This window comes from Theropithecus gelada, chromosome 10 (genome assembly GCF_003255815.1).
Source record: "Theropithecus gelada isolate Dixy chromosome 10, Tgel_1.0, whole genome shotgun sequence".
In the NCBI taxonomy this organism is placed as follows: domain Eukaryota; kingdom Metazoa; phylum Chordata; class Mammalia; order Primates; family Cercopithecidae; genus Theropithecus; species Theropithecus gelada.
The window spans coordinates 8,648,617-8,676,009 of record NC_037678.1 but is presented as its reverse complement, the minus strand read 5'-3'; the positions used below and the strand labels follow the sequence as shown (position 1 = coordinate 8,676,009).

General features: G+C 47.6%; 1 protein-coding gene across 2 annotated transcripts in view; it reads left to right on the top strand.

The window, feature by feature from the left end:
• SREBF2 (sterol regulatory element binding transcription factor 2) overlaps nucleotides 1–27,393 on the top strand; it is a 78,928-nt gene that overhangs the window by 28,066 nt on the left and 23,469 nt on the right. For both annotated transcript variants that reach the window (XM_025398526.1, XM_025398525.1), the window contains 10 exons: nucleotides 8,474–8,926; nucleotides 10,224–10,405; nucleotides 12,555–12,701; nucleotides 15,440–15,661; nucleotides 17,304–17,418; nucleotides 17,508–17,689; nucleotides 19,509–19,701; nucleotides 20,225–20,406; nucleotides 23,038–23,314; nucleotides 26,493–26,662. In XM_025398526.1, coding sequence (XP_025254311.1) covers nucleotides 8,474–8,926; nucleotides 10,224–10,405; nucleotides 12,555–12,701; nucleotides 15,440–15,661; nucleotides 17,304–17,418; nucleotides 17,508–17,689; nucleotides 19,509–19,701; nucleotides 20,225–20,406; nucleotides 23,038–23,314; nucleotides 26,493–26,662 — 2,123 coding nt within the window. The remainder of the gene's footprint in view (nucleotides 1–8,473; nucleotides 8,927–10,223; nucleotides 10,406–12,554; nucleotides 12,702–15,439; nucleotides 15,662–17,303; nucleotides 17,419–17,507; nucleotides 17,690–19,508; nucleotides 19,702–20,224; nucleotides 20,407–23,037; nucleotides 23,315–26,492; nucleotides 26,663–27,393) is intronic.

Genomic DNA, 27,393 nt, shown 5'->3' with positions numbered 1-27,393 from the left:
AAATCATGCAATAAAAAACACAGGGAGTGGGCATGTTGGCTCATGCTTGTAATCAGGAGGCTAAGGTGGGAGGATCTCATGAGGCAGGGAGTTTGTGACGAGCCTGGGCAACAAAGCAGACCCAGTTTCTCTTACAAATAAAAAATAAAAATTATCTGGACATGGTGGTGTGTGCTTGTACTCCCGGCTACCCAAGAGGCTACATTGGAGGATATCTTAAGCCCAGGAGGTAGAGGCCACAGTGAGCTATGATCACATCACTACACTCCAGCCTGGGTGACAGAGTAAGACTCTGTCTCTAAAACAAAAACCCAGAACTTACTGGGAAATGGGGGGTTATAGATGACAACAATAAAAATTCTCATAGGTGACCAAAAAAAAGGAAAGATTTATTTTTTTAAAAAGATGGGGACCTAATAAAACAGTCATACAGTCTTATAGACCAGAAAAACTAAGAAATATATAAATATCAAAATGAAAAGGCACTTTGGCTTGAAAAACACCTAAGGTTTGCTTGAGGGAGGTAACTGTCATTAGGTTACAGCTTGGGAGTTATCAGGAAGTGGTGGAAGGAGGGCTGTCTGAAGTCCAATGGAAAGTTCTGACATCAATGTATGGATGTGATTCATAACACTTGCAGTGACCTGATGAAGCTGGTAGACGTTTAAGGTGCCTGTGTATGTGTGTGTACATTTTGTGCATTTCTGCATGGCTCGTTTCAGCTGAATATGGTTTTCCACATTTCCTAGTGTTTCTCTCATACATAAGCAAATGCAAAATTTATGTTATGCTCAGATTGTTGCTGGATATATCTGATGCATTTGAACAAATGCCCATTTTCAAAGTAAGAGGTAAAGCAAAAGTGTCAAAAAAAAAAAAAAACCCACTATGAATAATGTGTACTAGCTAATACTAAGTGCCAGGCATGGTGCCATAGATTCCACATGAGTTATCTCATCAATCCGTGAGTTAGCTGTAATTGTTAGCCACAATGTACAGTTGAGAAAAACTACAGCTTGAAGAGGTAAAACTTGCCGCAGGTTCCAAGGCTAGGACATGGTGATTCTTAATTGCTATGTCATTCTTTCTTCCTGAACATATTAAAAGAGAAATAACAAAGTGGGGGAAATACTTGCAGACATTTAAGAAAGAACAAATATCCAAAATATCTGGAAGTTTTTAAAATCAGTAAAAAAAAAAAAAAAATAGCCTGATGGAAAAAATGAACAAAGATCTAGAGCAGGCAGTTTACAAAGGAAGAAATACAAATGCTCAATAAAATTGGGACTTAAAAAAAAAAAAAAAGACTTTCAGCCTCAGTTAGTACTCAGTCATGCAAGACAAAACAATTCCATGTCGGTTTTTTCCACTATGAGATTGACAGAAATGGCTGTGAGGAAACACTAGCAGGAACATAGATTTTTGAAACCTTTCCAAAGCATGTATACTGGTCCTTGACCCAGCCATCTAACTTCTAGGAATTTATCCCAAAAAAACAGAGAACTAGGGGAAAAAAGGAGTTGTTAATAATGCCGAATAACTGGGTGGGTGTGGTGGCACACACCTGTAATCCCAACACTCTGGAAGGCCAAGTCAAGAGGATCGCTTGAGCCCAGGAGTTTGAGACCAGCTTAGACAACATAGGGAGACTCTGCCTCCACAAAAAAAAAAAAGATTTCTTTAAAGTTAGCCAGGTTTGGTGATGCATGCTTGTAGTCCCAGCTACTCAGGAGTCTGAGGTAGGAGGATTGCTTAAGCACAGGAGGTGGAGGCTGCAGTGAGCCACAATCACACCACTGCCTTCCAGCCTGGGCAAGAGAGCAAGACCCTGTCTCAAAAAAATAAAAAGATAATACTGAAAAATTGAAAGCAATTTTTCATCATTGAGTAAGTTAAACAAATTTTCATCATTGAGTAAGTTAAACAAATTGTAATACACTGGTACGGTACAATGGCACACAACATGATACTGTGGGACTCTGAAAAGGATGACGTTATGTCTGTAATGGTTGACACTGAATGTTCTTCATATTTTATTAAGAAAAGGGAACAGGGTGCAAAGTAGCATGTTCAGTGTGATCTCATTTTTGTAAAACCGTTTGCATACATGTGCATGCTTAAGTGTGCAAGCGAGCCTTGTAGAGGAAGAAGTCTGGAAGGGCACACGTTAAAACATTGACAGCCGGGCATGGTGGCTTACGCTTGTAATCTCAGCATTTTGGGAGGCTGGGGCGGGAGGATCACGAGGTCAGGAGATTGAGACCATCCTGGTTAATGCGGTGAAACCCCATCTTTACTAAAAATACAAAAAATTAGCTGAGCGTAGTGGCGGGCACCTGTAGTCCCATCTACTTGGGAGGTTGAGGCAGAAAGGCGTGAACCCGGGAGGCGGAGCTTGCAGTGAGCCAAGATTGTGCCACTGCACTCCAGCCTGGGTGACAGAGTGAGACTCTGTCTCAAAAAAAAAAAACACTGGCCGGGCGCGGTGGCTCAAGCCTGTAATCCCAGCACTTTGGGAGGCCGAGACGGGCGGATCACGAGGTCAGGAGATCGAGACCATCCTGGCTAACCCGGTGAAACCCCGTCTCTACTAAAAATACAAGAAAATTAGCCAGGCGAGGTGGCGGGCGCCTGTAGTCCCAGCTACTCGGGAGGCTGAGGCAGGAGAATGGCGTAAACCCGGGAGGCGGAGCTTGCAGTGAGCTGAGATCCGGCCACTGCACTCCAGCCTGGGGGACAGAGCGAGACTCCGTCTCAAAAAAAAAAAAAAAACACTGACAGTGGGCCAGGTGCAGTGGCTCACACCTGTAATCCCAGCACTTTGGGAGGCCGAAGCAGGCGGATCACAAGGTCAGTAGATCGAGACAAGCCTATCCAACGTGGTGAAACCCCCTCTCTACTAAAAATACAAAAATTAGCTGGGCATGGTGGCACGTGCCTGTAATCCCAGCTACTCGGGAGGCTGAGGCAGGAGAATTGCTTGAACCTGGTTGGTGCAGGTTATGGTGAGCCGAAATCACGCCACTGCACTCCAGCCTGGGCGACTGAGCAAGACTCCATTTTAAAAAAAAAAAATTGACAATGGATGACTCAAGAGTAGTGGAACTGCTGGATGATTTTTATTTTTGTTCTTTTCATTTATATGCTTTCTAAATTTTTCTTTAGTGAATATATTACTTCTATGATTTTAACAAATTATTAAAAACAGGGCCAGGTGCAGTGGCTGACGCCTGTAATCCTAGCACTTTGAGAGGCCGAGGCGGGCAGCTCACCTGAGGTCAGGAGTTCGAGACCAGCCTCGCCAACATGGTGAAACCCTGTCTCTACTAAAAATACAATAATTAGCAGGGTGTGGTGGTATGTGCCTATAGTCCCAGCTACTTGGGAGGCTGAGGCAGGAGAATCACTGGAACCCAGGAGGCGGAGGTTGCAGTGAGCTGAGATCGCACCACTGCATGCCTGGGTGACAGAGCGAGACTTTGTCTCAAAAAAATATATATATATAAAAAATTATCTAACACAAGGTGCATAATAAATACAAAATATAAGAATAAATGACCTTTGTAAACTAGGTTTCCCAGCCCCTAACAGCCCCTCAAGCCACAAGCTGCATAAAGTACATGTGTACTCGGGGTCTCTTTGTGAGTCATGGGACTGCTTGCAATGCACGAATGATAACAGGAACCTCTAATTTTGGTTACTTGCTTTTAGAGACCAGAACCCAGATACAGTTTCCGGGGGCCTCACCTACTTTGTTAAGCAACTTAGCTATGAGTTTACCAAGCAGCTCAAAACAGGAGCAGGGGAGTGAGATGAGCTTGAGCGTGCCAGCCTAGCTCCTGGGAGGCCTGTCTCTGGCCCTGGGCTCTGTGGGCTGTCGCAGGAACTGGAGCTTCATTTTCAAAGCTCCATAAAGCTTGTGCCTTCTCCCAGGCCTCCCTTTTCTGAGTTTCATGGCTCTCTGTGGAAATGAGAGCCTGTGTAATCGAAGAATGTGAATGATCAGAGCAGGGAACAGTGAGGAGCCATTAGGATGTTCCCATGGGGTGTAGCTCAGAGTTAAAAAGCACAACTGCACCCTGGTTCTCCAGGCCTCCTCTTTTCTGGCACTGCAGACTAGATGGGGTCCTGGAGAGGCTCTGCATGCCCTGCTGGAGCTTCCTATCACTCCTTTCTGCAGATGCTCATATTAACAGCCCCTCTGTGCCGCTCAGCCCTGTACCCAGCTGCCTGGCTGACTGGAGATGGCTCCGTTGGAGCTTTTTGTGTGTGGGTTGAAAGGGATTTTTTTTTTTTTTAATTTAAGCAGTCTCATTCCATCTGCCTACACACTCTCACGCTTCGTGAACTAAGCTTTGTGACCTTTGTAGGTTACTTCACCACAGCAGCCCATATCTTCCCCACAAAAGGGTTTCAAGAGTACTTGACAAAATGAGATCAGTGCGCCCACGTGCGTGTGTAGTGGGTGCTCTGGAAGTACCACTAATAGGGACCTGCATAAGGGTCTGCCCTTCACCAAGTACTTTGGATAAATTATCTTCTTAATCCTCAGAGCAAAGAGGCCAAGTGTGTATTTTTAAAGCAGCCTTTTGTAGTGAGGAAACCAAGGTGTAGAGAGAAGTAACTTGCCCACACTCACACCACTGATTAGGTGGGCCTCCAGAGACTCACACCTAGGCCTGACTACCACCAAAGCCTGTGTGCATCTATGAGACCATCCTGGCCTTCTGCCCTCCTTAGCTTTCCACGGATGGAAACTGTCGGCCAGTGAGTGATGTTTTTCTGGCTCTTTGTTGCAGCCCTCTGTGTTGATTTCTTAGACAGTTGGGATTTTGGGGGAATTCTAAAAGGTTCAACAAATTCTTAGATTTCTCTCGATCATTTTCTTAAAGCATTTTATAATCTTGTACTTGGAGTGTGTCAGCACTAAATTATGTTTTGTTTAAATGTACTGAATTTGAGGACATTTCTTAGTTTCATCATGTCAAGGAATTGAAATTGGTTGGTACAAGTTGCAATGTCTGTAGCAATCTGCCCATTTCTCCCTCACACGAGGCTGAGTGAGGACAGAGCTTTGTGTCATGGTGTTGGTGAATAATACCACTATGGAGGAATGGAGTCTGGTGAGATGCTGTTTTGCCCACAGCAGGCTTAGCTGACTGGATACTTAAGGTGCCCAGATTGAAATGCTGAGCTCCAGTGATCCCATATGGAGGCCACACTGGAAAGCCCCAGCAGCTTTATTTATTTATTTACATTTATTTATTTATGTATTTATTTTTTGAGACAGAATCTCACCGTTTCACCCAGGCTGGAGTGCAGTAGCTCGATCTTGGCTCACTGCAACCTCTGCCTCCCGGGTTCAAGCAATTCTCCTGCCTCAGCCTCCCAAGTAGCTGGGATTACAGGTACCCAGCACCATGCCTGGCTAAGTTTTGTAGTAGAGACAGGGTTTCACCATGTTTGTCAGGCTGGTCTCACACACCTGACCTCAGGTGATCCATCCACCTTGGCCTCCCAAAGTGCTGGGATTACAAGCATAAGCCACCACCCCCGGCCTATTTACGTTTATTTATGATTTATTTTTCCTATCCTTTTGTAAGCTTCAATTTTTTTTTTTTTTTTTTTTTTTTTTTTGAGACGGAGTCTCACTCTGTAGCCCATGCTGGAGTGCAGTGGCGCGATCTCTGCTCACCGCAAGCTCCACCTCCCAGGTTCACGCCATTCTCCTGCCTCAAGCTCCCGAGTAGCTGGGACTACAGGTTTCCGCCACCATGCCTGGCTAATTTCTTGTATTTTTAGTAGAGATGGGGTTTCACCGTGTTAGCCAGGATGATCTCGATCTCCTGACCTCGTGATCCGCCCACCTTGGCCTCCCAAAGGGCTGGGATAATAGGCGTGAGCGGCCGGGCGCGGTGGCTCACGCCTGTAATCCCAGCACTTTGGGAGGCCGAGGCGGGCGGATCACGAGGTCAGGAGATCGAGACCATCCTGGCTAACACGGTGAAACCCCGTCTCTACTAAAAATGCAAAAAATTAGCCGGGCGAGGCGGCGGGCACCTGTAGTCCCAGCTACTCGGGAGGCTGAGGCAGGAGAATGGCGTGAACCCGGGAGGCGGAGCTTGCAGTGAGCCGAGATCGCGCCACTGCACTCCAGCCTGGGCGACTAAGCGAGACTCTGTCTCAAAAAAATAAAATAAAATAAAATAAATAGGCGTGAGCCATTGCGCCTGGCCCAAAAAATCTTTGTGTTTTTTTTTTGTTTGTTTGTTTTGTGTTCAGGGAAGGGATCTGGCTAGGTGCCCTGGCTCACACCTGTAATCCCAGCACTTTGGGAAGCCAAAACGGGCAGGTTGCTTTTCAGGAGTTTGAGACCAGCCTGGGCAACATGGTGAAACCCTGTCTCTACAGAAAATTCAAAAATTAGCTGGGCATGGTGGTGCACGCCTGTGGTCCCAGCTCTTAGGGAGGCTGAGGTGGGAGGATTGCTTGAGCCTGGGAGGCGGAGGCTGCAGTGAGCTGAAATTGTGACAGTGCACTCCAACCTGGGTGACAGAGCAAGACCCTGTCTCAAAAAAAGAGAGACAGACAGACAGACAGAGTCTCACTGTGTTGCCCAGGCTGGTCTCAAACTCCTAACCTCAAGTCACCCTCCTACCTTGGCCTAACAATGCACTGGGATTACAGGCGTGAGCCACCATACCCGGCCTCAGCAGCTTTCTGTCAGATATACAAACATATCCCAGGCTCCAGCGCCCGCCCCCCCCCCCCCCCCACCAAAAAAAAAAACACACACTCACACACACAGCATCGCAGACCTGAGAAGAACAGCCTGGTAGTGGTTTGGGGGAATGGAGATGGTGCCTTTTTTTTTTTTTTTTTTTTTTTATAGTGGTGGTGTGGTGGTTTTTGTTGTTTTGGTGTCTAAATCAGAGCATCATATGTCCTTGAGGGTTTGGAAAGGAGGGGCCGTAGTTCAAGAACAAGCAGTAGCTTCTTGGGAGTGTATTAGAAAGAGAAAAGAATGTGGACAATGTAGAAAATTATAGATCTGAAACTATCTGGGACAAAGCTGAGGCCCCTGACTCCTATAGGGAGCAGTCATATGAAAAGAAGGGAGTCATGAGAGATGAGGGGGTAGTTGTGGGTTAAGTTGGGTTTTGGAAAGGCTGTGGGAAGATTGGCCAGAGAAGAGGCCCTGGAAGCAGGCTTGAGACCCTTCAGGCTGGGAATTTAAGGGTCCCAGCTACTCGGAACATGATCTAGAAAGGGGAGTGTGGTCTCCAGGTGGACACATCCCTTTGGACCCAAGACCCCTTGCCCAGAGAAAAGGGGCACAACCAGACAAGGGCCAGCGTGGGCCCTGGGAAGCACAGAGTCCAGGGCGGGGCCGGCTTGCTGTGTTCTGACCTGGCAACACACCTGCACTGCGTTGTGGTAGAAGAACACAAAGCTGGGAGGCAGAGAACTGGTTCTAATCCTGGCTGTACCCTAACAAGCTGTGGGACCTTGGCCAAGTCACTTTCCTCTCCTGGATTTCATATATGATCTTTCCATTCTTTGCATTCCTGAAGCTCCATGACTTAAGGGCCATCAACTTGGTTGTCCCTGAGTGTTTCCAAGAATACTAACAGTGCCCAGGGCTTTACTCAGCTTGGAGAGGAGGCCCAGAGCCTCCCTGTGGTGAGGAGGAAAGGGGTTAGAGCAAGTTAGGGTCTGCAGTGCTAGGACTGGAGGTGGCCTCACAAGCCAAGGCCACTATACTCACAGCCTTAGGACAGTGACTCCCTACTCGCTGCCTTAGCGTCTCCAGCTGTAAAAAAGGACCCTTGGTACTTCGACAAAACAGCACCCACCTAGTACAAAGGTAGTTCCTTTTATGATTGATCAAAACAATCAGGAAAATGAGAGAGGCTGGTGTGGTGGCTCACACCTGTAATCCCAGCACTTTGGGAGGCTGAGGTGGGTGGATCACCTAAGGTCAGGAGTTTGAGATCCACCTGATCAATATGGTGAAACCCTGTCTCTACTAAAAATACAAAAAGTAGCCAGGCATGGTAGCGTGCGCCTGTAGTCCCAGGGAGGCTGAGGCAGGAGAATCACTTGAACCCGGGAGGCAGAGGTTGCAGTGAGCCAAGATCGCACCAGATCTCTGTTGCACTCCAGCCTGGGCAAGAGAGAAAGATTCCATCTCAAAAAAAAAAAAAAAAAAAAAAATGAGAGAAAGGGCCTGGAGGTGAGAGTGAGGAGGGAAAAGAACATCAAACAGATAAAGTCCTGTCCTGTTGTCCTGGGACCTTGGTCAGCCATCTTGTCCCAGATGATCCCCACAAGAAAGAGGTAAGGGTTTCCTGACCCATTTCTGCCATGGTCTTAGGAAGGCCATTGGGTTTTCATGCCTTAGTTTCTTAAGCAAGTTTGAAAGGTAACTTTTTAGATAGCAATAAAATTACTCCTTTTCTTTTGTTCACAGAGATGCTGCAATTTGTCAGTAATCAAGTGGGAGAGTTCCCTGACTTGTTTTCAGAGCAGCTGTGTAGCTCCTTTCCTGGCAGTGGTGGTAACAGCAGCGGCAGCAGCGGCAGCAGTGGCAGTAGCAGTAGCAGCAATGGCAGGGGCAGCAGCAGCAGTGGAGCTGTGGACCCTTCAATGCAACGGTCATTCACCCAGGTCCCATTACCTTCCTTCTCTCCCTCGACGGCCTCCCCACAGGCTCCAACCCTGCAGGTCAAGGTTTCTCCCACCTCAGTTCCCACCACACCCAGGGCAACTCCTATTCTTCAGCCCCGCCCCCAGCCCCAGCCTCAACCTCAAGCTCAGCTGCAACAACAGACGGTAATGATCACCCCAACATTCAGCACCACTCCGCAGACAAGGATCATCCAGCAGCCTTTGATATACCAGAATGCAGCCACTAGCTTTCAAGGTGATTCAGAAGTCAGAATGGTAGTGGTTGGTTGGTTTCAAAGTTTATGTGTCAGTTTGCAGACACTGTAAATATTTCTGTCCTCTTCAGGAATGGCGGGTATATCAATATGGTCCTGTCTGAATGAGTTTCTGGTAACTGTCAATAAGAACTGGTACAGGAGCATGTCACATTCTGCAGCTTCAAATACCTTAATATCTATTGTGCCTATTTCAAAAATACTTGGTTAAAAAATCCAGCAAGCAGCCGGGCGTGGTGGCTCACACCTGTAATCCCAGCACTTTGGGAGGCCGAGGCAGGCGGATCACGAGGTCAGGAGATCAAGACCATCCTGGATAACTTGGTGAAACCCCTTCTTTACTAAAAAATAGAAAAAATTAGCCAAGCATGGTGGCGGGCACCTGTAGTCCCAGCTACTTGGGAGGCTCAGGCAGAAGAATGGCGTGAACCCGGGAGGTGGAGCTTGCAGTGAGCCAAGATTGTGCCACTGCACTCCAGTCTGGGCGACAGAGCGAAACTCTGTCTCCAAAAAAAAAAAAAAATCCAGCAAGCATAGTAGACACAGGGCCTTCCTGATAACTAGTGGTGGAGACTTGAATAAGGCTTGAAATCGGCTAGGTGGCAGCCAGATCTCAGCCGCCACAGTTGAGAACTATTCATTCAACAAACATCTGAGCATCCACTATGGCGATGAATATGACTTTTAATGTAGGTGCAGCAGCTTCAAGTAGCAAGCCTCATGCTGGGCCCTCAATATGTGTTGAGGGAATGGATGACTGAAAGGGGCTTGTTCTTTCTGTGATGTGCTGCATCCCAGTGCCTTTTCATCATATTTCCCTCTGGCTCTGGGGAGCCTTGGGTGAGATTAGTATTGCTCTGAATTTCAAAGAATCTTACAGTTCTTCAATGGAGTTCAAGAATTGGGACGGGTGGAGGAATGTAAAGGCAAAAAGCTGAGACAGTCCTCCCAAAGTACACTTCCCGTCCAGAAAGGATGGAAGGAAATGAAGCCCCAGGGAGTTGTTGATTCTCAACATCTGTTAACTCCCTTGCTGGGTGCAGTCGTTTGCTGATTAGCTTCCCTTTCCTCCACCCTGGCACCCAGAGTAATAAAACAATTTGTACTGGTTCCCTCAGAAATTGATGCAGCCCTTATGGGATGTTCTGGTTGTCTAAACCAGCTTGTAAATGGCTGCGCACATCATCTTCAGCAGCAGGTGGGGAGTTGGAATCATTATGAGATACTTGACAGAATGCATTCCTCATCTCTGTGCCTTTTTTCTCCTCTTCTCCCAAGTCCTTCAGCCTCAAGTCCAAAGCCTGGTGACATCCTCCCAGGTACAGCCGGTCACCATTCAGCAGCAGGTGCAGACAGTACAGGCCCAGCGGGTGCTGACACAAACAGCCAATGGCACGCTGCAGACCCTTGCCCCGGCCACGGTGCAGACAGTTGCCGCACCACAGGTGCAGCAGGTCCCGGTAAGTGGCTGGAAAGGATTCAAGGAGGCACTGGATGGGGCTGTTAACTGGTCCTTGGTTGAAGATGTGGTCTACATACTAAGAAGGACCAACCAGAGTGTACACAAAGCAGCTTGTAGGGCACCAGGATGTACCTGTGAGCAGTGTATAGAGACCTGGCTGAGCCCATATCTGTAGATAGTCCCTGGCACTCAGGAAAGGCTGGTGCAGTCACTTTATGTACACATGTAATGGGCATAAAACTGGAAAGAAATGTGCCAAATTGGTATCTCCCAGATAATTTTCTTTTTCATGGTTTTCTGTTTTTATTGTTTGTTTTGTTTTTGTTGTTTTTTTTTTTGAGACGGAGTCTCATTCTGTTGCCCAAGCTGGAGTGGAGTGGCATGGTCTCACCTTGCTGCAACCTCCACCTCCCAGGTTCAAGCGGTTCTCCTGCCTCAGCTTCCCGAGTAGCTGGGACTACAGGCATATGCCACCACACCCAGTTCTAATTTTTATATTTTTAGTAGAGACGGGGTTTCATATGTTGGCCAGGCTGGTCTTGAACTCCTGATCTTGTGATCCACCCGCCTCGGCCTCCCAAAGCGCTGGGATTACAGACGTGAGCCGCCACGCCTGGCTTTCATAGTTTTCTGTTTTCCATATTTTGTGCTGTGGGTGCTGAACATATATTACTTTTGGGGTGGGGGGGCATGTTTTATTTTTTATTTTTATTTTTTTTAGTTTTTTTTTTTTTGAGACAAAGTTTTGCTCTTGTTGCCCAGGTTGGAGTGCAGTGGCACAATCTTGGTTCCCTGCAACCCCCACCTACCAGGTTCAAGTGATTCTCCTGTCTCAGCCTCCCAAGTAGCTAGGATTACAAGCGCCCGCCACCACGCCTGGCTAATTTTTTGCATTTTTAGTAGAGACAGGGTTTCTCCAGGTTGACCAGGCTGGTTTTGAACTCCTGGCCTCAAGCAATGCACCTATCTCGGCCTCCCAAAGTGCTAGGACTACAGGCGTGAGCCACTGCGCCCAGCCGGGGGACATGTATTAGTTTTATAATCACAAAAAAATGTCTTTATGTCATACATCATCGTGGACTATATTTTCTTTTTTTCTTTTTTCCTTTGAGACAGAGTCTTGCTCTGTCGCCCAGGCGGGAGTGCAGTGGCATGATCTCAGCTCACTGTGCAACATCTGCCTCCTGGGTTCAAGCGATTCTCCTGCCTCAGCCTCCTGACTAGCTGGGATTACAGGCGTGCACCACCACACCCAGCTAATTTTTGTATTTTTAGTAGAGACAGGGTTTCACCGTGTTGGTCAGGCTGGTCTTGAGCTCCTGACTTTGTGATCCACCTGCCTCAGTCTCCCAAAGTGCTGGGATTACAGGCATGAGCCACTGCACCTGGCCTATATTTTCTTACTAACACAGTAATTTATCTTTAAAAAAAAAATCAGGTTTATTAATTTTGCTTCTCGGCCATGTGTCTGGCTTTCCTGAGTCTTTCCTCTCCTCTCTGCCATTCACCCTACCCATCTCTGCTCTACTCCTGCTTCCTGCTCCTGCTGGGCCACTGGCACCCCCCTCCTGAAAGTCTTTCAGCCTTAAAACCCATGATCTGGCTGGGCACCGTGGCTCACGCCTGTCATCTCAACACTTTGGGAGGCCGAGGCAGGTGGATTTCTTGAGCCCAGGAGTTCAGGACCAGCCTGGGCAACATGGTGAAACCCTGTCTCCTCAAAAAATACAAAAAATTAGCCAGGCATAGTGGCACACGCCTATAGTCCCAGCTACTTAGGAGGCTGAGGCAGCAGGATCGCTTGAGCCCGGGAGGTCGAGGCTGCAGTGAGCTGAGATTGTGCCATTGCACTCCAGCCTGGGCAACAGAGAGCAACCCTGTCTCAGCAAAAAAGAAAAAAAAAAAAAGAAGCCAGGACCCTCTTTAGCTAGCCCCTCTTTCTCCACCTGAACCCAGTATTCAAGCTGTACAAAATAGCTGGCTTTCGAAATGGCCTCTATGAGATTTCCTGTTTGTTTTTTTATTCTCAATTTCAAAAAAATTATATCATTTCTCATTCTTTCTTGGAAGGTCTATGCAGTAAGAAAGGAATTCATAACAGAAGGATAATGCTATCATCCTTTTCCTTTTCTTCCTTCTTCATCCAGGTCCTGGTCCAGCCTCAGATCATCAAGACAGATTCCCTTGTTTTGACCACGCTGAAGACAGATGGCAGCCCTGTTATGGCTGCGGTCCAGAACCCAGCCCTCACCGCCCTCACCACCCCTATCCAGACGGCTGCCCTTCAAGTACCAGTAAGAGCTGCCTCCTCCCCCACCTTCCCCCTTTATTCCTGGAGGTGTTAGTCTTCAGAGATGTTAAATCTCTGTATGCTGAGTAGGTATGGGAGGGTCTATAGCACGAATCGGTCAAATTGTAAATGTCACTCCTCTTAGTCGTTTTTTTTGCTCGAGAAAGTATTACCAAGATGTGGGAGTACTGGGGTCTACAAGAAAGTAGAAAAGAATAGCAGAAGGACCCTCTATTCTTGGCTAATAGCTCCACACAGGACCATTCACCTCTTAGGTCCTGCTAAGGACCCTAGGGCCACCAGGCAGGGAAGGGCTCCAAGGTGAGGGACATGGAAGGTACCCCATCCTTCAGTTGTAGGTTCTTAGCCACTTTCAGCATCCTATAGCATGAGAATCTGATAGAGTAAATGGTGATTAAAATTTGGAAGCACTAGCTTTATTCATAAAAGCCAAGAACTGGAAGCAACTCGAATGTCCATCCACAGGAGAATAAGCACATTGTGATATATTCATACAACGAAATTATGCCTAGCAATTAAAAAAAAAGAACGGCTGACAGGCACGGTGGCTCACGCCTGTAATCTCAGCACTTTGGGAGTTTGAGACCAGCCTGGCCAACATGGTGAAACCCCATCTCTACTAAAAATATAAAAATTAGCCGGGTATGGTGGCACGTGCCTGTAATCCCAGCTACTCAGGAGGCTGAGGCAGGAGAATTGCTTGAACCTGAGAGGTAGAGGTTGCAGAGAACCGAGATTGCACCACTGCACTCCAGCCTGGATGACAGAACGAGACTGACTCTCAAAAAAAAAAAAAGCTACTGATGCATGAAACAACATGGGGCTGTCCCTCAGAAATAGTGTGTCAAGCCAAACGAGCCCATCACAAAAGAGTTCATGCTAATGATTCCGTTTATATAAAGTTCAAAAAGAGACAAAATGAAGCTATGGTGCTAGAAGTCAGAGCAGTGGTGCCAAGGAGGGGAGGGGCATGCAGGAACCTTCTGAGCTGAGCTGGTAGAAATGGGCTATATCTTGGTCTGGGTGGTTATATACATTGTGTACGTATGTAAAATTCATCAAGCTATAAACTTAAGATGTGTGGTATTTATTGTGCATGACGTACTTATTGGCAACTAATGAAATTGGGCACCTTTTTATTTATTTATTGGCCGATTAGATATTGAGGCCATCATTCAAGAAAATAAACTAAAATTGGTCCGGACCCAGTGGCTCATGCCTGTAATGCCAGCACTTTGGGAGGCTGAGGCAGGCAGATCACCTGAGGTCAGTGATTCGAGACCAGCCTGGTCAACATGATGAAACTCCATCTCTAATGAAAATGCAAAAACGAGCCAGGCGTGGTAGCAGATGCCTGTAATTTCAGCTACTCAGGAGGCTGAGGCAGGAGAATCACTTGAACCCGGGGGGTGGAGGTTGTAGTGAGCTGTGATCACATCACTGCACTCCAGCTTGGGACAACAGAGTGAGACTCTGTCTCAAAAAAAAAAAAAAAAAAAAAAAAGAGCTGGGCGTGGTATCTCATGCCTATAATCCCAGCACTTTGGGAGACTGAGGCGGGCAGATCACCTGAGGTCAGGAGTTCTAGACCAGCCTGACCAACATGGAGAAACCCTGTCTCTACTAAAAATACAAAATTAGCCAGGCGTGGTGGCGCATTCCTGTAATCCCAGCTACTCCGGAGGCTGAGGCAGCAGAATCGCTTGAACCCCGGGAGGCGGAGTTTGCAGTGAGCCGAGATTGCACCATTGCACTCCAGCCTGGGCAACGAGAGCAAAACTCCGTCTCAAAAAAAAAAAGGAAAGAAAATAAAGTTAGAAAAAATAAGAGGAGAAAACAGAGATGAAGAATAAAAAGAGGGGACCTCCATGGTTGGCCTATTTACTTAATCGAATGGCTCTGATTGAGAGTGTCACTTCTGCCCTTAAGCTTTTTGATGGCAAAATTGTATAAAGAAATGCAGTAATTTGCTTAATTGTCATTTGAGAGGAAAAAATGTGTCATACACTAGGAGAAAGTTTTCTCCGGTACCAACTCGTGGTTCACCGTGTAGAAGTTTAGAAGTGGTTAGGCCGGGCGCGGTGGCTCAAGCCTGTAATCCCAGCACTTTGGGAGGCCGAGGCGGGCGGATCACGAGGTCAGGAGATCGAGACCATCCTGGCTAACATGGTGAAACCCCGTCTCTACTAAAAATACAAAAAAACTAGCCGGGCGTGGTGGCGGGCGCCTGTAGTCCCAGCTACTCGGAGGCTGAGGCAGGAGAATGGCCAGAACCTGGGAGGCGGAGCTTGCAGTGAGCCGAGATCGCGCCACTGCACTCCAGCCTGGGTGACACAGCGCGAGACTCCGTCTCAAAAAAAAAAATAAAAAAAAATAAATAAATAAAAATAAAATAAAAAAAGAAGTGGTTAACAGTTTGACAGCACAGCAGAAATCATGACTTGTTTCTGGCATACCTAGATCAAAACTTAAAACATATTTAGCCATGTTAATCCTCTTGTGTAGTTTATCAGTGTTGATTCTGAAGGTAGGTAGTAACCGAGGTGCCGTGGCTCCTGAGGCGTCTTGGGGCCTGATTTGATTAACTCAGGAAGAGTCTCAGACCTCATGAAGTACTGCCAGGTCTGGCAACACTTGGCCAGGGTAGGCAGGTCTGTGTTGAGGTTGCTTTATGCAGACTAACAAAGGGTTCATTCTGCTCTGTACCTGTGCCTATTCTAGACCCTGGTGGGCAGCAGTGGGACCATTCTGACCACAATGCCTGTAATGATGGGGCAAGAGAAAGTGCCCATTAAGCAGGTACCTGGGGGAGTCAAGCAGCTTGAGCCCCCCAAAGAAGGAGAAAGGCGGACAACCCACAATATCATTGAGAAACGATATCGCTCCTCCATCAATGACAAAATCATCGAATTGAAAGACCTGGTCATGGGGACAGACGCCAAGGTGGGTGCCAAGCAAAATCGTGTTTTATGTTCCACCATGTCCCCTCTACCTGTTTTTGCTTCAGGAGCTTAGAGAAGTCCCAGACTCAAGGTAAGTGAATACAAGACCGAGTTAGAGGTACTTTTTTATTAAAGCATCTTGGTATTGTGTCAAGATTATAAAATATTAAAAACCATAAGGGTACTGGTGAGCATTGATGAGGCAGTGACCCACTGAGACCTTTGACTCCTTCGGCTGTGCTCTGCAGTGATGGGGGACTCCACTGTCAGAGGCAGAGAAAGATGCCTGCCACTCAGTAGTTCCAGATACAGGACTGTGTGTGCCTTGGAGTCAGCTGATGGCATCGTTTTAGCTGTGTTTAGGGGTTACCTTTTAGGGAAAAGAAAGAAAAAAGAGGTTGAGTCTTTGACCAGCAACAAATAGAGGAAATTGATTTTCCAAATGTTTCTGGTGTTTTCACTGAATGTGTCTTCTGGAAAGTAGGAGATTTTATTTTTAAAACCTATCTATGTTTAAACCCTGTTTTGTTTTGTTTTGTTTTGTTTTGTTTTTTTGAGACGGAGTCTCGCTCTGTCGCCCAGGCTGGAGTGCAGTGGCGCGATCTCGGCTCACTGCAAGCTCCGCCTCCTGGGCTTACTCCATTCTCCTGCTTCAGCCTCCCGAGTAGCACAGGCACCTGCCACCTCGCCCGGCTAGTTTTTTGTATTTTTAGTAGAGACGGGGTTTCACCATGTTCGCCAGGATGGTCTCGATCTCCTGACCTCGTGATCCGCCCATCTTGGCCTCCCAAAGTGCTGGGATTACAGGCTTGAGCCACCGCGCCCGGCCTAAACCCTATTTTGAAAGAAAATTTCATTATTTTCCTTGTTGCCTACAAATCTGAAAAGTATACATCCTAAGTAAAAATCTATGCCTTAAGATAACTGTCCAGGCCAGGTGCTGTGGCTCACGCCTGTAATCGCAGCACTTTGGGAAGCCGAGGCGGGTGGATCACGAGGGCAGGAGTTCAAGACCAGCCTGGTCAACATGGTGAAACCCCATCTCTACTAAAAATACAAAAAAATTAGCCAGGTGTGGTGGCAGGCGCCTGTAATCCCAGCTACTCAGGAGGCTGAGGCAGGAGAATTGCTTGAACCTGGGAGGCGGAGGTTGCAGTGAGCTGAGATGGTGCCATTGTACTCCAGCCTGGGCAACAAGAGTGAAACTCTGTCTTGGGGGAAAAAAAAAAAAAAAAAGATAGCTGTCCAACAATGCTGTGGTGTTTTGTCATTTGTTTTCCTTAAAGTTTGTTTTTATGCTAGGATTATTGTAAGAAGTAGGAACAATAGCTAATATTTATTGAGTGTCAACTATTTGCCAGGCTCGGGGCTAAGCTCTTTACACTCATTATCTGATTTAGCCAGGCTGCAAGCCTGTGATTCACGGACTCTCATTATCTCTGTGTTAATGAGGTGGAAAGTGAGGTTCAGAGGTATGGAGTAACTTCTCCCAAGTGGCACAGCTAATCGTTGGGAGGGCCAGCATCTGAACTTGGTTTCTCCCCTCACAGAGCCATGCTGTCATCCCAAGTGCTAGGGCTCTGCTCTTTTCACCCTGTAGCCTGCACTGGTCTCACTGTGTTTTTGCTTATCTTCCTACCCAGATGCACAAGTCTGGTGTTCTGAGGAAAGCCATTGATTATATCAAATACTTGCAGCAGGTCAATCATAAACTGCGCCAGGAGAACATGGTGCTGAAGCTGGCAAATCAAAAGAACAGTAAGTGTGCTGAGAACAGGGTTGTCCCCCGGCCCGGCTAGGGCTTTGTAAAGGCAGATCATTTTCACCAGGTGGGGTTTTCTTTGCAGAGCTTCTAAAGGGCATCGACCTAGGCAGTCTGGTGGACACTGAGGTGGACCTGAAGATCGAGGACTTTAATCAGAATGTCCTTCTGATGTCCCCCCCAGCCTCTGACTCAGGGTCACAGGCTGGCTTCTCTCCCTACTCCATTGACTCTGAGCCAGGAAGCCCTCTGTTGGATGATGCAAAGGTACAGACTTTTAAAATCTTCTGATCCTTGGAATCTTTCCCATTTCCCCTAAGAAAGTAGCTGGGAGGTCACAGTTATGAGGCCAGGCTGCATGTTCAGAGGGCCTCGCCTGGAGAGAAACAGGAATTCTGTGAAATTAACCAGGTCCTGGAGAATAAAGAAAAAGAAAACTGACTCTGGGGGGAAACAGTCCCTCAGGTTTAACTGGTCCTTGCTGATAGGCCCCGTCAGAGAGTAATGAGTGCCAGATCCAGAACAGGAATGCGGAGTAGCTGTTGTGGGGGCGTTGGGAGCTGCTGAAGGCACCTCATTGCTTCACTCTGCCTTTAATGGGCCTGGCAAGACCACTTTGGGAGGCTGATCAATTCGTTTAGGATGAGGCTGCCTCTGGGTCCTCTTTTCAGAAATGATTACAATTTGCAGTCTAACAGATAACATTTTATCTATGGGCCTTTAATCGTCCAAGAAAGCCCCTGGCAATGGTAGTTTAATGGAATTACTTAAGAGAGGCTCTGAGCCTAATGATCTTCCTGGGAACCTGTAGAGACCACTGGGTTCTGTACTGTATTTTGACTTTGGCAGTTTCTGACTCTGTAAGCACAAAGTTCCCTTCTAGTGTTTGTTTTTGACTAAGCTGTTTATTGTATCACATACTTAATTTTACTAAGGATGCTCTGTTTTTGAAATATTCTTATAAATGTGATTCTGTTTGGCAACAACAGGCTGTTTGACATATAAATTGAATTAGCTTGGCTTCTGAGTCATCAGAAGAATGGTTTTAAAATATTGAAAAGAAATGACATGCTATATACACATTGGGGCGCAGGGGAGATCTGGCTCCAGCCCGCCTGCTATAAAATGGAGAGTGGGGTGGGTGTAGACAATGGTACTGTTTTAGAACAGGTAAAATAGGCCGGGCGCGGTGGCTCAAGCCTGTAATCCCAGCACTTTGGGAGGCCGAGACGGGCGGATCACGAGGTCAGAAGATCAAGACCATCCTGGCTAACACCGTGAAACCCCGTCTCTACTAAAAAATACAAAAAAAACTAGCCGGGAGAGGTGGCGGGCACCTGTAGTCCCAGCTACTTGGGAGGCTGAGACAGGAGAATGGCATAAACCCGGGAGGCGGAGCTTGCAGTGAGCTGAGATCCGGCCACTGCACTCCAGTCTGGGCGACAGAGCAAGACTCCGTCTCAAACAAACAAACAAACAAAAAAAACAGGTAAAATATCCTTTAGATAGATTCACACTAAATATGATTTTTGATCAACTTTATTGAGGTATAATTTAAATGCAATAAAATATACCTACTTTAAATGTACAGTACCAAGAGTTTTAACATAATGAACAGTGCTATGTAACTGTCACTATAATCAAGATATAGAACATTTCCATCACCCCAAAAAGCTCTTTTGTACACCTTTGCAGGTAGTTTCCCACACCCCTCTCCAGCCTCAGACAATGACTTGATTCATCAGTTTCCTGTTACTTTAGATTCATTTTGCCTGTTCTGGAATTATACAGAAACAGAATCATACAGTGTGTTCTCTTTTGTGGTAGAGCTCTATTTTAAAAGAAAATCTCTTCTACCTTTGTTCTTTGGCACATGTACTTTTCTCAGTCAGCAAGCAGGTGAATGTGCCAATGTTTGAGCAGCAGTTAGTGAATTATAGGCCTCTCAATTCCCATCTGGCCTTAGTCCTGAGTTAATAGACTTGAATTTAAACCTCATAACCATTTCTCAATATATATATGTATTTATAAAGTGCTGTAAAAACCTATGCAGTATTTATTCCAACCTTGAGGCCTTGTTTTGAAGGTCAAAGATGAGCCGGACTCTCCTCCTGTGGCACTGGGCATGGTAGACCGCTCACGGATTCTTCTGTGTGTCCTCACCTTCCTGTGCCTCTCCTTTAACCCCCTGACTTCCCTGCTGCAGTGGGGAGGGGCTCACGACTCTGACCAGCACCCACACTCAGGCTCTGGCCGCAGTGTCCTGTCATTTGAGTCAGGTAGGTGGCGGCCCCTTACACCACCTGGGCATGGCTGGACCACTATGGCAGGAGAAGGACCCTGTGTACAAACTTCTTGGCTTGGCTACCAGGTCCCAAAGGGGTTTTATAGTGGGCCCCTATCTGCTTGCTTCTGATAGGGACTGGCATAAGTTCCGTTTTGGAAGTAACAAGGCAAGCCCAAGTTCAGTCAGAATGAGCAAAACAAATCAGGGACCCACACTGCTCTAAATACCCTGGCGTGGAGGGGTGGTACCTATTTGAAGGAGGATATGGTGTTTTTTACCTGAGGTTGCAAAACCAATGCCTTAACCCTTTCAAGCTAACAAAGATTTTTGTGGCACTCAGCTCCATAATGACAAGGGCTACAGTCATTAGCCCCGTTTAGATTATAGAATTATTCACCCTTTCTTCTGAAAATACGGTAGAAGACTCGTTCCTGTGATAGTGCTGGGGTCTGTCAGGTGCCTGGCTGTTCCGCAAGGCCTTTCCTGGCAGGCTCTGCTGAGACACTCCTTCTTAGGTTCTGGGGGCTGGTTTGACTGGATGATGCCTACTCTTCTCTTATGGCTGGTAAATGGTGTGATTGTCCTGAGCGTCTTTGTGAAGCTGCTGGTCCATGGGGAGCCAGTGATCCGGCCACACTCCCGCTCCTCGGTCACCTTCTGGAGGCACCGGAAACAGGCAGACCTGGATCTCGCCAGAGTGAGTTCTGTGTCCGCCCTTCCCCATCCTCCCCTAGACTTGACCAATAATTCAGCAACTCATGTCGAAGAAAGTCCCATGATAGATACTTGTGGTAACTGAAAGGAAAAAGGGACCCTGCTGCCGAACAGTCACAGGGCAGTGGAGAGGGCGCCTCTGCATAGATAATTAATTCCAGGGACATGAGATGATCTATGTCTCTGGTATGACAGAGGAATAATAAAGTGGGGTTCTGAGGGAGGGGTTCCGGGGCTTGAGCGGGGCTGCCAAGAGCAGGAAGGAAGGGCGGAGGTGGCCGAAGGACCCACCCAAAGGCATGAATGGACAGGCTATTTGGTGACTGGCAGGTTCCAGGGTATGTTAAGTGTAGGGTGTGTCACAGAGAGTTGAAGGCAAAGGCTGGTAGTGTGTCTAGGCCCAAATTGGAGAGGGCTTTCACTGGGAACTGATTTGGGGCTTTATTCCCAATTCTTTATAGAACCAGGGAAGGTTTTTGAGCAGGAAAACTAGCTGAAAGTTTTCATTTGAAATCAACAGGGAGTTTATGGAAAAAATTCTGGGGCAACTCACAGCATTGAGGAAGAGTTAAACATCCACATTTCAAGAGGAACAAGAACCAGAACACTCCTCAGCAGCAGTGAGCCATGGGCATGCCCTCCCCACCTCTGCAAGCTGCAGAGCCATTAGTGAGAATCTGATTGGCCATCCTGGATCTGTCAGCCTTGCTGGGGCTACGGGTCTCAGAATATAGATGTGATTTTAAGAGGCCTGTTCCCTGAGCATAACATCCCAAGATGTATATCCTAGAGGCAGGTTCAGGTGTGTGTTTTATAAGCATCATTCTGGTGGCTGTGAAGGATAGGTAGAAGGGAGATGTGAAATGAATGGAACATGGAAACAAGTTAGGGTGCTCTTTTTTAAGTAGAGACAAGGTCTCACTATGTTGTCTGGCTGGTCCCAAACTCCTAGGCTCAAGTGATCCTCTCACCTTGACCTCCCAAAATGTTGGGATTATAGGCATGAGCCACCACGCCTGGCTGAGTCAGGGGGCTCTATGAAATAGGCTGAGTAAGAGATGATGGCAAGGACCTGGAATTAAAAGGAAAGGTTTGAACTGAATAAATATTTGAAATGTAGTATTTGGAAGGGAAGTGATAGTGACATTGACTCAAGGATAAGAGAGGCTCCAAAATGGAGTGGACTCCATCTAGGCCATGTTGCCTGGAAAAGCTGGAAGAGGCCTCTGTAGAGTGAGCAGTGATTGGGAGGCAGGCCATGGGGATGGAGGAGGGGCGGGGCCAGAGTATTTGAAAAGCTTGTCTGCCAGGAGAGGATTCTTAGGGAGAACTGGACTGGGGAGTCAGGAGGGGTGAGAGCCAAAGACTGGGACTTGGGAATAGCGCACCTTTGAGGGAAAGGCAGGGGAGGAGCCAGGGAACACCTGCCTCCTTTTGAATCTTCAAGTTGCAGGTACTTCTGACGGAAAAGATAGAGCCACCTTAGAGACTGTTGCTCTGAGGACATCTTTTCTTTTCCCTTATCCAGTCCTGTAATGATGTGGGAAACAAAACACAGGTAGTGTACCAGCTGCCCAATAGAGGAAAATAGGATAATTTACTGTAATTTCCCAAGACTGTATAGCCTGTCTTAGCCTGTCTTATAGTCTCCAACAGTGACAGAGAGAAGGCGAGCGTTCTTCAGTGCAGTGCCAAGACTCTCCACTAGACCCTCTCAGGTTGACAAAGATTAGTTCATCTGAATCCTAGAGTAGGGTAGTTTAGCTGTGAGTTTGCCTGAAACCATGGTTCTCAAACTTCAGCAGGCATGAAGCCGGGTACTGTGGCTCACACCTGTAAATCCCAGCTACTCGGGAGGCTGAGGTGTGGGTATTGCTTGAGCCCAGGAGTTCAAGACCAGCCCGGGCAACACAGCAAAACCCCCATCTCTAAAAATGAAAAGAAAAACACTTTAGCAGACATGGCATGAGAATCACCTAGAGGGTTGCGACACCAGAGGTTCTGATTCAGTAGCCCTGGGGTAAGGTCCAAGTGCTCGCATTTCTAACAAGCTCCTAAGAGCTGATGCTACTGGCCGCTGGGGGCCGCACTTTGAGACCCTGAAAGCCTAAAGGATCATGCAGTTCATCTAAATCTGTGTCACCTGTCTCATGTCTAAAAGACACTGCTGGCTGGGCGCGGTGGCTCACACCTGTAATCCCAACACTTTGGAAGGCTAAGGCAGGTAGATCACTTGAGGTCAGGAGTTCGAGACCAGCCTGACCAACATAGTGAAATCCCGTCTCTACTAAAAATACAAAAAAATAAAAAATAAATAAAGTGCTACTCTGAGGGAACTCTGACCAGCATTTGCTCAAAGAAAGAACACAGTACAATCTCAATCGAGTAAAAAGCCTGGAAGGAAATACCTCAGAATGTCAGCAGGGCTTCTTCCTGGGGAATGAGATTATAGGTGGTTTTATTTTACTTTCTTGTAGCTTTCTGAAGTTTCCCTTGTTTTTATGAGTATGCACTAATTCCTCTGATAATGGGGAGTGAGGGGAGTAGAAGTCTATATCAAAACAAAAAGCCAGAGCAAGGCCAGTGACCGTTAACACCTCTTGATACTTCATAGGGAGATTTTGCAGCTGCTGCCGCCAACCTACAAACCTGCCTGGCAGTTTTGGGCCGAGCACTGCCCACCTCCCGCCTGGACCTGGCCTGCAGCCTCTCCTGGAACGTGATCCGCTACAGCCTGCAGAAGCTACGCCTGGTGCGCTGGCTGCTCAAGAAAGTCTTCCAGTGCCGGCGGGCCACGCCAGCCACTGAGGCAGGCTTTGAAGACGAAGCTAAGACCAGCGCCCGGGATGCGGCTCTGGCCTATCACCGGCTGCACCAGCTGCACATCACAGGTGACGGGGCAGCTGCTGCTGCCTGGCTTGCTGCAAGGCATATCATGCTACCTCTCCCCCTTAGCTTGATTTGCCAGTTCTGCACCCTAGCTGAAGTCCTTTTAATGCTGCTCTTTTAGAGTGGCTAGATCAAGCTTCTACCTGTTTCCACAGCTGTAAGGATGGCTCTTTGCTTTAGCTCATCAGTTCTCAGATGCACATGTTTTCACAGTAACATCACTATACTCAGGATGTGTCCTATAAACAGTGGCACATTGTAGATAAGTGGCAGTGTTTTTCTTTAGTGATACTTAAATTAATGGTGAGATTTAAAATTGCTGACATCTTAGAGTCAATGACGTATGATCATTTATTTCATTCATTAAGCTCCTGCTATAATAGAAAGGCAGAGAGGCCAGCAAATGAATGACAGTTCAGTGTGAGTATGTTAGACTTTAGCAGAAGAAACATGTTTTCGTTGGGAGGGAGTGGGTACCTGTTTGGAGGGTTTCAAGAAAGGCTTCTAGGGAAGTAAGAGTCTTGGCTTTGCATGGAAGAATGCGTAGAGGTCACCAGCTCTGCAGGATATGAGCCTTCTGGGCAGAGGGATGTTCCCAAGGAGGAGCCCCACCTGGGGTGGCTCTTGGGAATAAGTCTTCAGTGGTCCTAGAGGGAGCCAGGGCACAAGGGCAGTGCTCGGACCATGAAGGATTTGGATGCCAGGCTGGGGATCTTGTAGTGTATCAGTAGGATTCAGTGAAGAGCATTAGGAAAATAGTGATATGATCAGGTTTGTGTTTCTCAAGTTTAGAAGAGTCAGGCTGGGCATGGTAGCTGGCTCATGCCTGTAGTCCCAGCACTTTGGGAGGCCAAGGCGGGTGGATCATCTGAGGTCAGGAGTTCGAGACCAGCCTGGCCAACATGGCAAAACCCCGTCTCTACTAAAAATACAAAAATTAGCCCAAGTGTGGTGGCACGTGCCTATAATCCCAGTTACTTGGGAGGCTAAGGCAAGAGAATCACTTGAACCCAAGAGGTGGAGGTTGTAGTGAGCCAAGATGGCACTACTGCATTCTAGCCTGGGCAGCAGGAGCAAAATTCCATCTCAAAAAGAAAGAAAAGGATAAAGACTGGCACAGCAGAAAAGGATAAAGACTAGCACAGCAGTTCACGTCTGTAATCCTAGAACTTTGGGAGGTCAAGGAAGGAAGGCCGCTTGAGCCCAGGAGTTTCCCACCAGCCTGGAAAACACAGGGATACTGCGTCTCTACAAAAAAATTCAAAAAATTAACTGGTCTTTGTGGTGTGCACCTGTGGTTCCAGCTACTTGAGAGGCCAAGGTGGGAGGATCACTTGAGCCTGGGAGGTAGGTCGAGGCTGCAGTGAGCTGTGATCGTGCCACTGCACATGCACACAGAGATGAACAGATAGAGGACGGGGAGTCAGGGGCAGAGGCTGCGTAAGAGGAGCAGTTGGAGAGGTCTGAGGAGACACTGAGAGGCTGAGTGTTGGAGGAGTGAGGGCAGAGTTGAGGAGGGGAGATTGTTGCTGGGACACGCAGTAAGATGAGGGCCAGGAATAACAGTAGGATGTGGTAACTGGAAGGTGTTAGATGTCCTGGTAGCAGCAAGGAGCATCAGCCAAAAGTGGAACAGAGCCAGGCCAGTGATGCAGGAGTGACCAGGAGATGAGACAGCGGGGTCAGTGTGCAGCTTTAATATGTGGGCTCATGGTAGAATTTTAGCAGAAGGTCCTTATCTGCAAATTCGCTCCGCTGTTATCTTGTCTGTTCCTCAGTGTGCCCTTGGGACAGAATAAGCCCATACTCAGGTCTCTGATCAGGCTGTGTCCTCGTTGCTGCCAAGTTCTGGAGAATTCCAACTGAGAAGCTTTACATCACTCATTCCCTCCATACTCATTGGCATTCCCTGTGTGAGACACTGAGAGGACAGAGGTAACTACAGTATGGTTGCCACACTGTCCTCTCCCCTCCCTCCCTGTGACGGTAAAAGCCCAGTGTCTCCTGTAGGAGGAACACCTGAGGCCAGTACAGAATGGAGTGTGGAGGCTGAGATCTCCCTATGCTGATAAAGAGACAGGGAGGCAAGGCAGCCCAGGAGAGGGAACACAGGGCTGGATGAGCATGGGAAGCCTGGCTTTGCCACTGTCTACACCTTGACATGGGCACTTCCTGTGGCCGCCCCTGAGGCAAGGAGACTGCTTGCCCTTGTAGCAAGGACCAAAGCTGGCAACAGTATGAAAGCCTCAGGAGAGCTGTGATGGGCCCTTGTGCCTGTGCAAGGATACTTTGTCCCCTGATTAGGGGATCAGCCCCTGATGGGCCACTGCACCTCTCATTGGGGAGGGTGTGGTAAGCCTTCCTGGCCTCCCACCCACTAACCCAACATGTGTTCAGCTGTCCTTGCTCAGTTTATGTCACTTCCCCCCTGAAATGGGTGTGTGCTTGTGTATTGTGAAGGTGGGTTCTTTTTTTTGGCTTTTTTGGGGGACAGAGTCTCGCTCTGTTGCCTAGGCTGGAGTGCAGTGGTGTGATCTCAGCTCACTGCAACCTCCGTGTCCCAGGCTCAAGCAGTTCTGCCTCAGCCTTCTGAGTAGCTGCAATTACAGGTGTGCGCCACCACGTCCAGCTAATTTTTTCTATTTTTAGTAGAGATGGGGTTTCACTGTGTTTGCCAGGCTGGTCTCGAACTCCTGGCCTCAAGTGATCCGCCAGACTTGGTCTCCCAAAGTGCTGGGATTATAGGTGTGAGCCACTGACACCCAGCCACATTGTGAAGGTTTTTTAATGAAAATAAATTCAAATCAGTTTTTCCAAAAAAAAAAAGTCATTACCTCTGTTGAATGTTTGGAAACACAGAGTGGGGCTGTGCTCTGACACTGTTTTGGGAAATGCTGCCCTGTGCGCCTCTGAGTCCTGTACAACAACCTGCAATCGTGGCGGCTCTGGGTGCGATAGAACCGGGTGCCATGTTCCCAGCTACCCTGCGAGGTAGACAGGAACACACAGCCAGAACATCACAGAGCCTGGCATCTCATCCTGTGATCAGGCCTATCTGATCACAGAGTTCACCTCGTTTCTCCCCTGGTTCCTCTCTTACTTTGATTGTGCTGGAGAGAGCAGGAAAAAGTTTGGTTTTGGGGTTCCATCAATGATAATGTCTGTTTCCGCCCACCCTAGGGAAGCTTCCTGCAGGATCTGCCTGTTCTGATGTACACATGGCATTGTGTGCTGTAAACCTGGCTGAATGTGCAGAGGAGAAAATCCCACCGAACACACTGGTTGAGATCCATCTGACTGCTGCCATGGGGCTCAAGACCCGGTGTGGAGGCAAGCTGGGCTTCCTGGCCGTGAGTACCCTTCAGTTCCCTTCTGTAAACCTCCCCTGAGCACTTACCTAACCAGGAGTTAAGATGCAAAAGCCATTATGAGCCCCCTTCCCGCTCAGATGCTGCCCACCTAGAGGGGTAGGCATTCATTCAGTTGCTCATTTCACCAGGACTTCCAGCAACCAATAAAACAGACCAAAATTCCTCCCCTTGCGGCCTTAATACCATAAGCCTTGTAAGCAGGACATTTTGGTCTCCTGAGGTAATATGAAGGTAATATGAGGTAATAAGAAGATTGGTTCACTGGTAGCAGAGCTACTGTATTTGGGGGTTAATATGCAACTTTTCTGCTCTTGCAGTGGTCATAAAAATTCTTAGAATCCTCTGGTTACGTCTCCTGGTTCTTTTATTTACTCAAAAGGTATTTATTGGGCATCTTGTGTCCGTCACAGCACTGTGAGTCCAGATATAAAAGCCAGTGCCTTTGCCAAGCTACAGAGTTCGAGAAAAGAAATGGAAAGAATAAAAGTAAAAGAAAAACTTGTGGAGCTCAGGTCAGACCCAGGGCAGGGATTGTGGTTATCAAGCACCTCCCATATGCCTGGCTAGGAGCCAGCCTTGGGAACTCTCAAATGGGTAATTCCCAGTCCTTGTTATCAGCTAGTTCACAACATGCTGACCTCAAGCTTTCTCTTACTCTAGCAGAAACAGGTACGTTTTACTCTGTGTCCCACTGTGGGTAGACTGCTGAA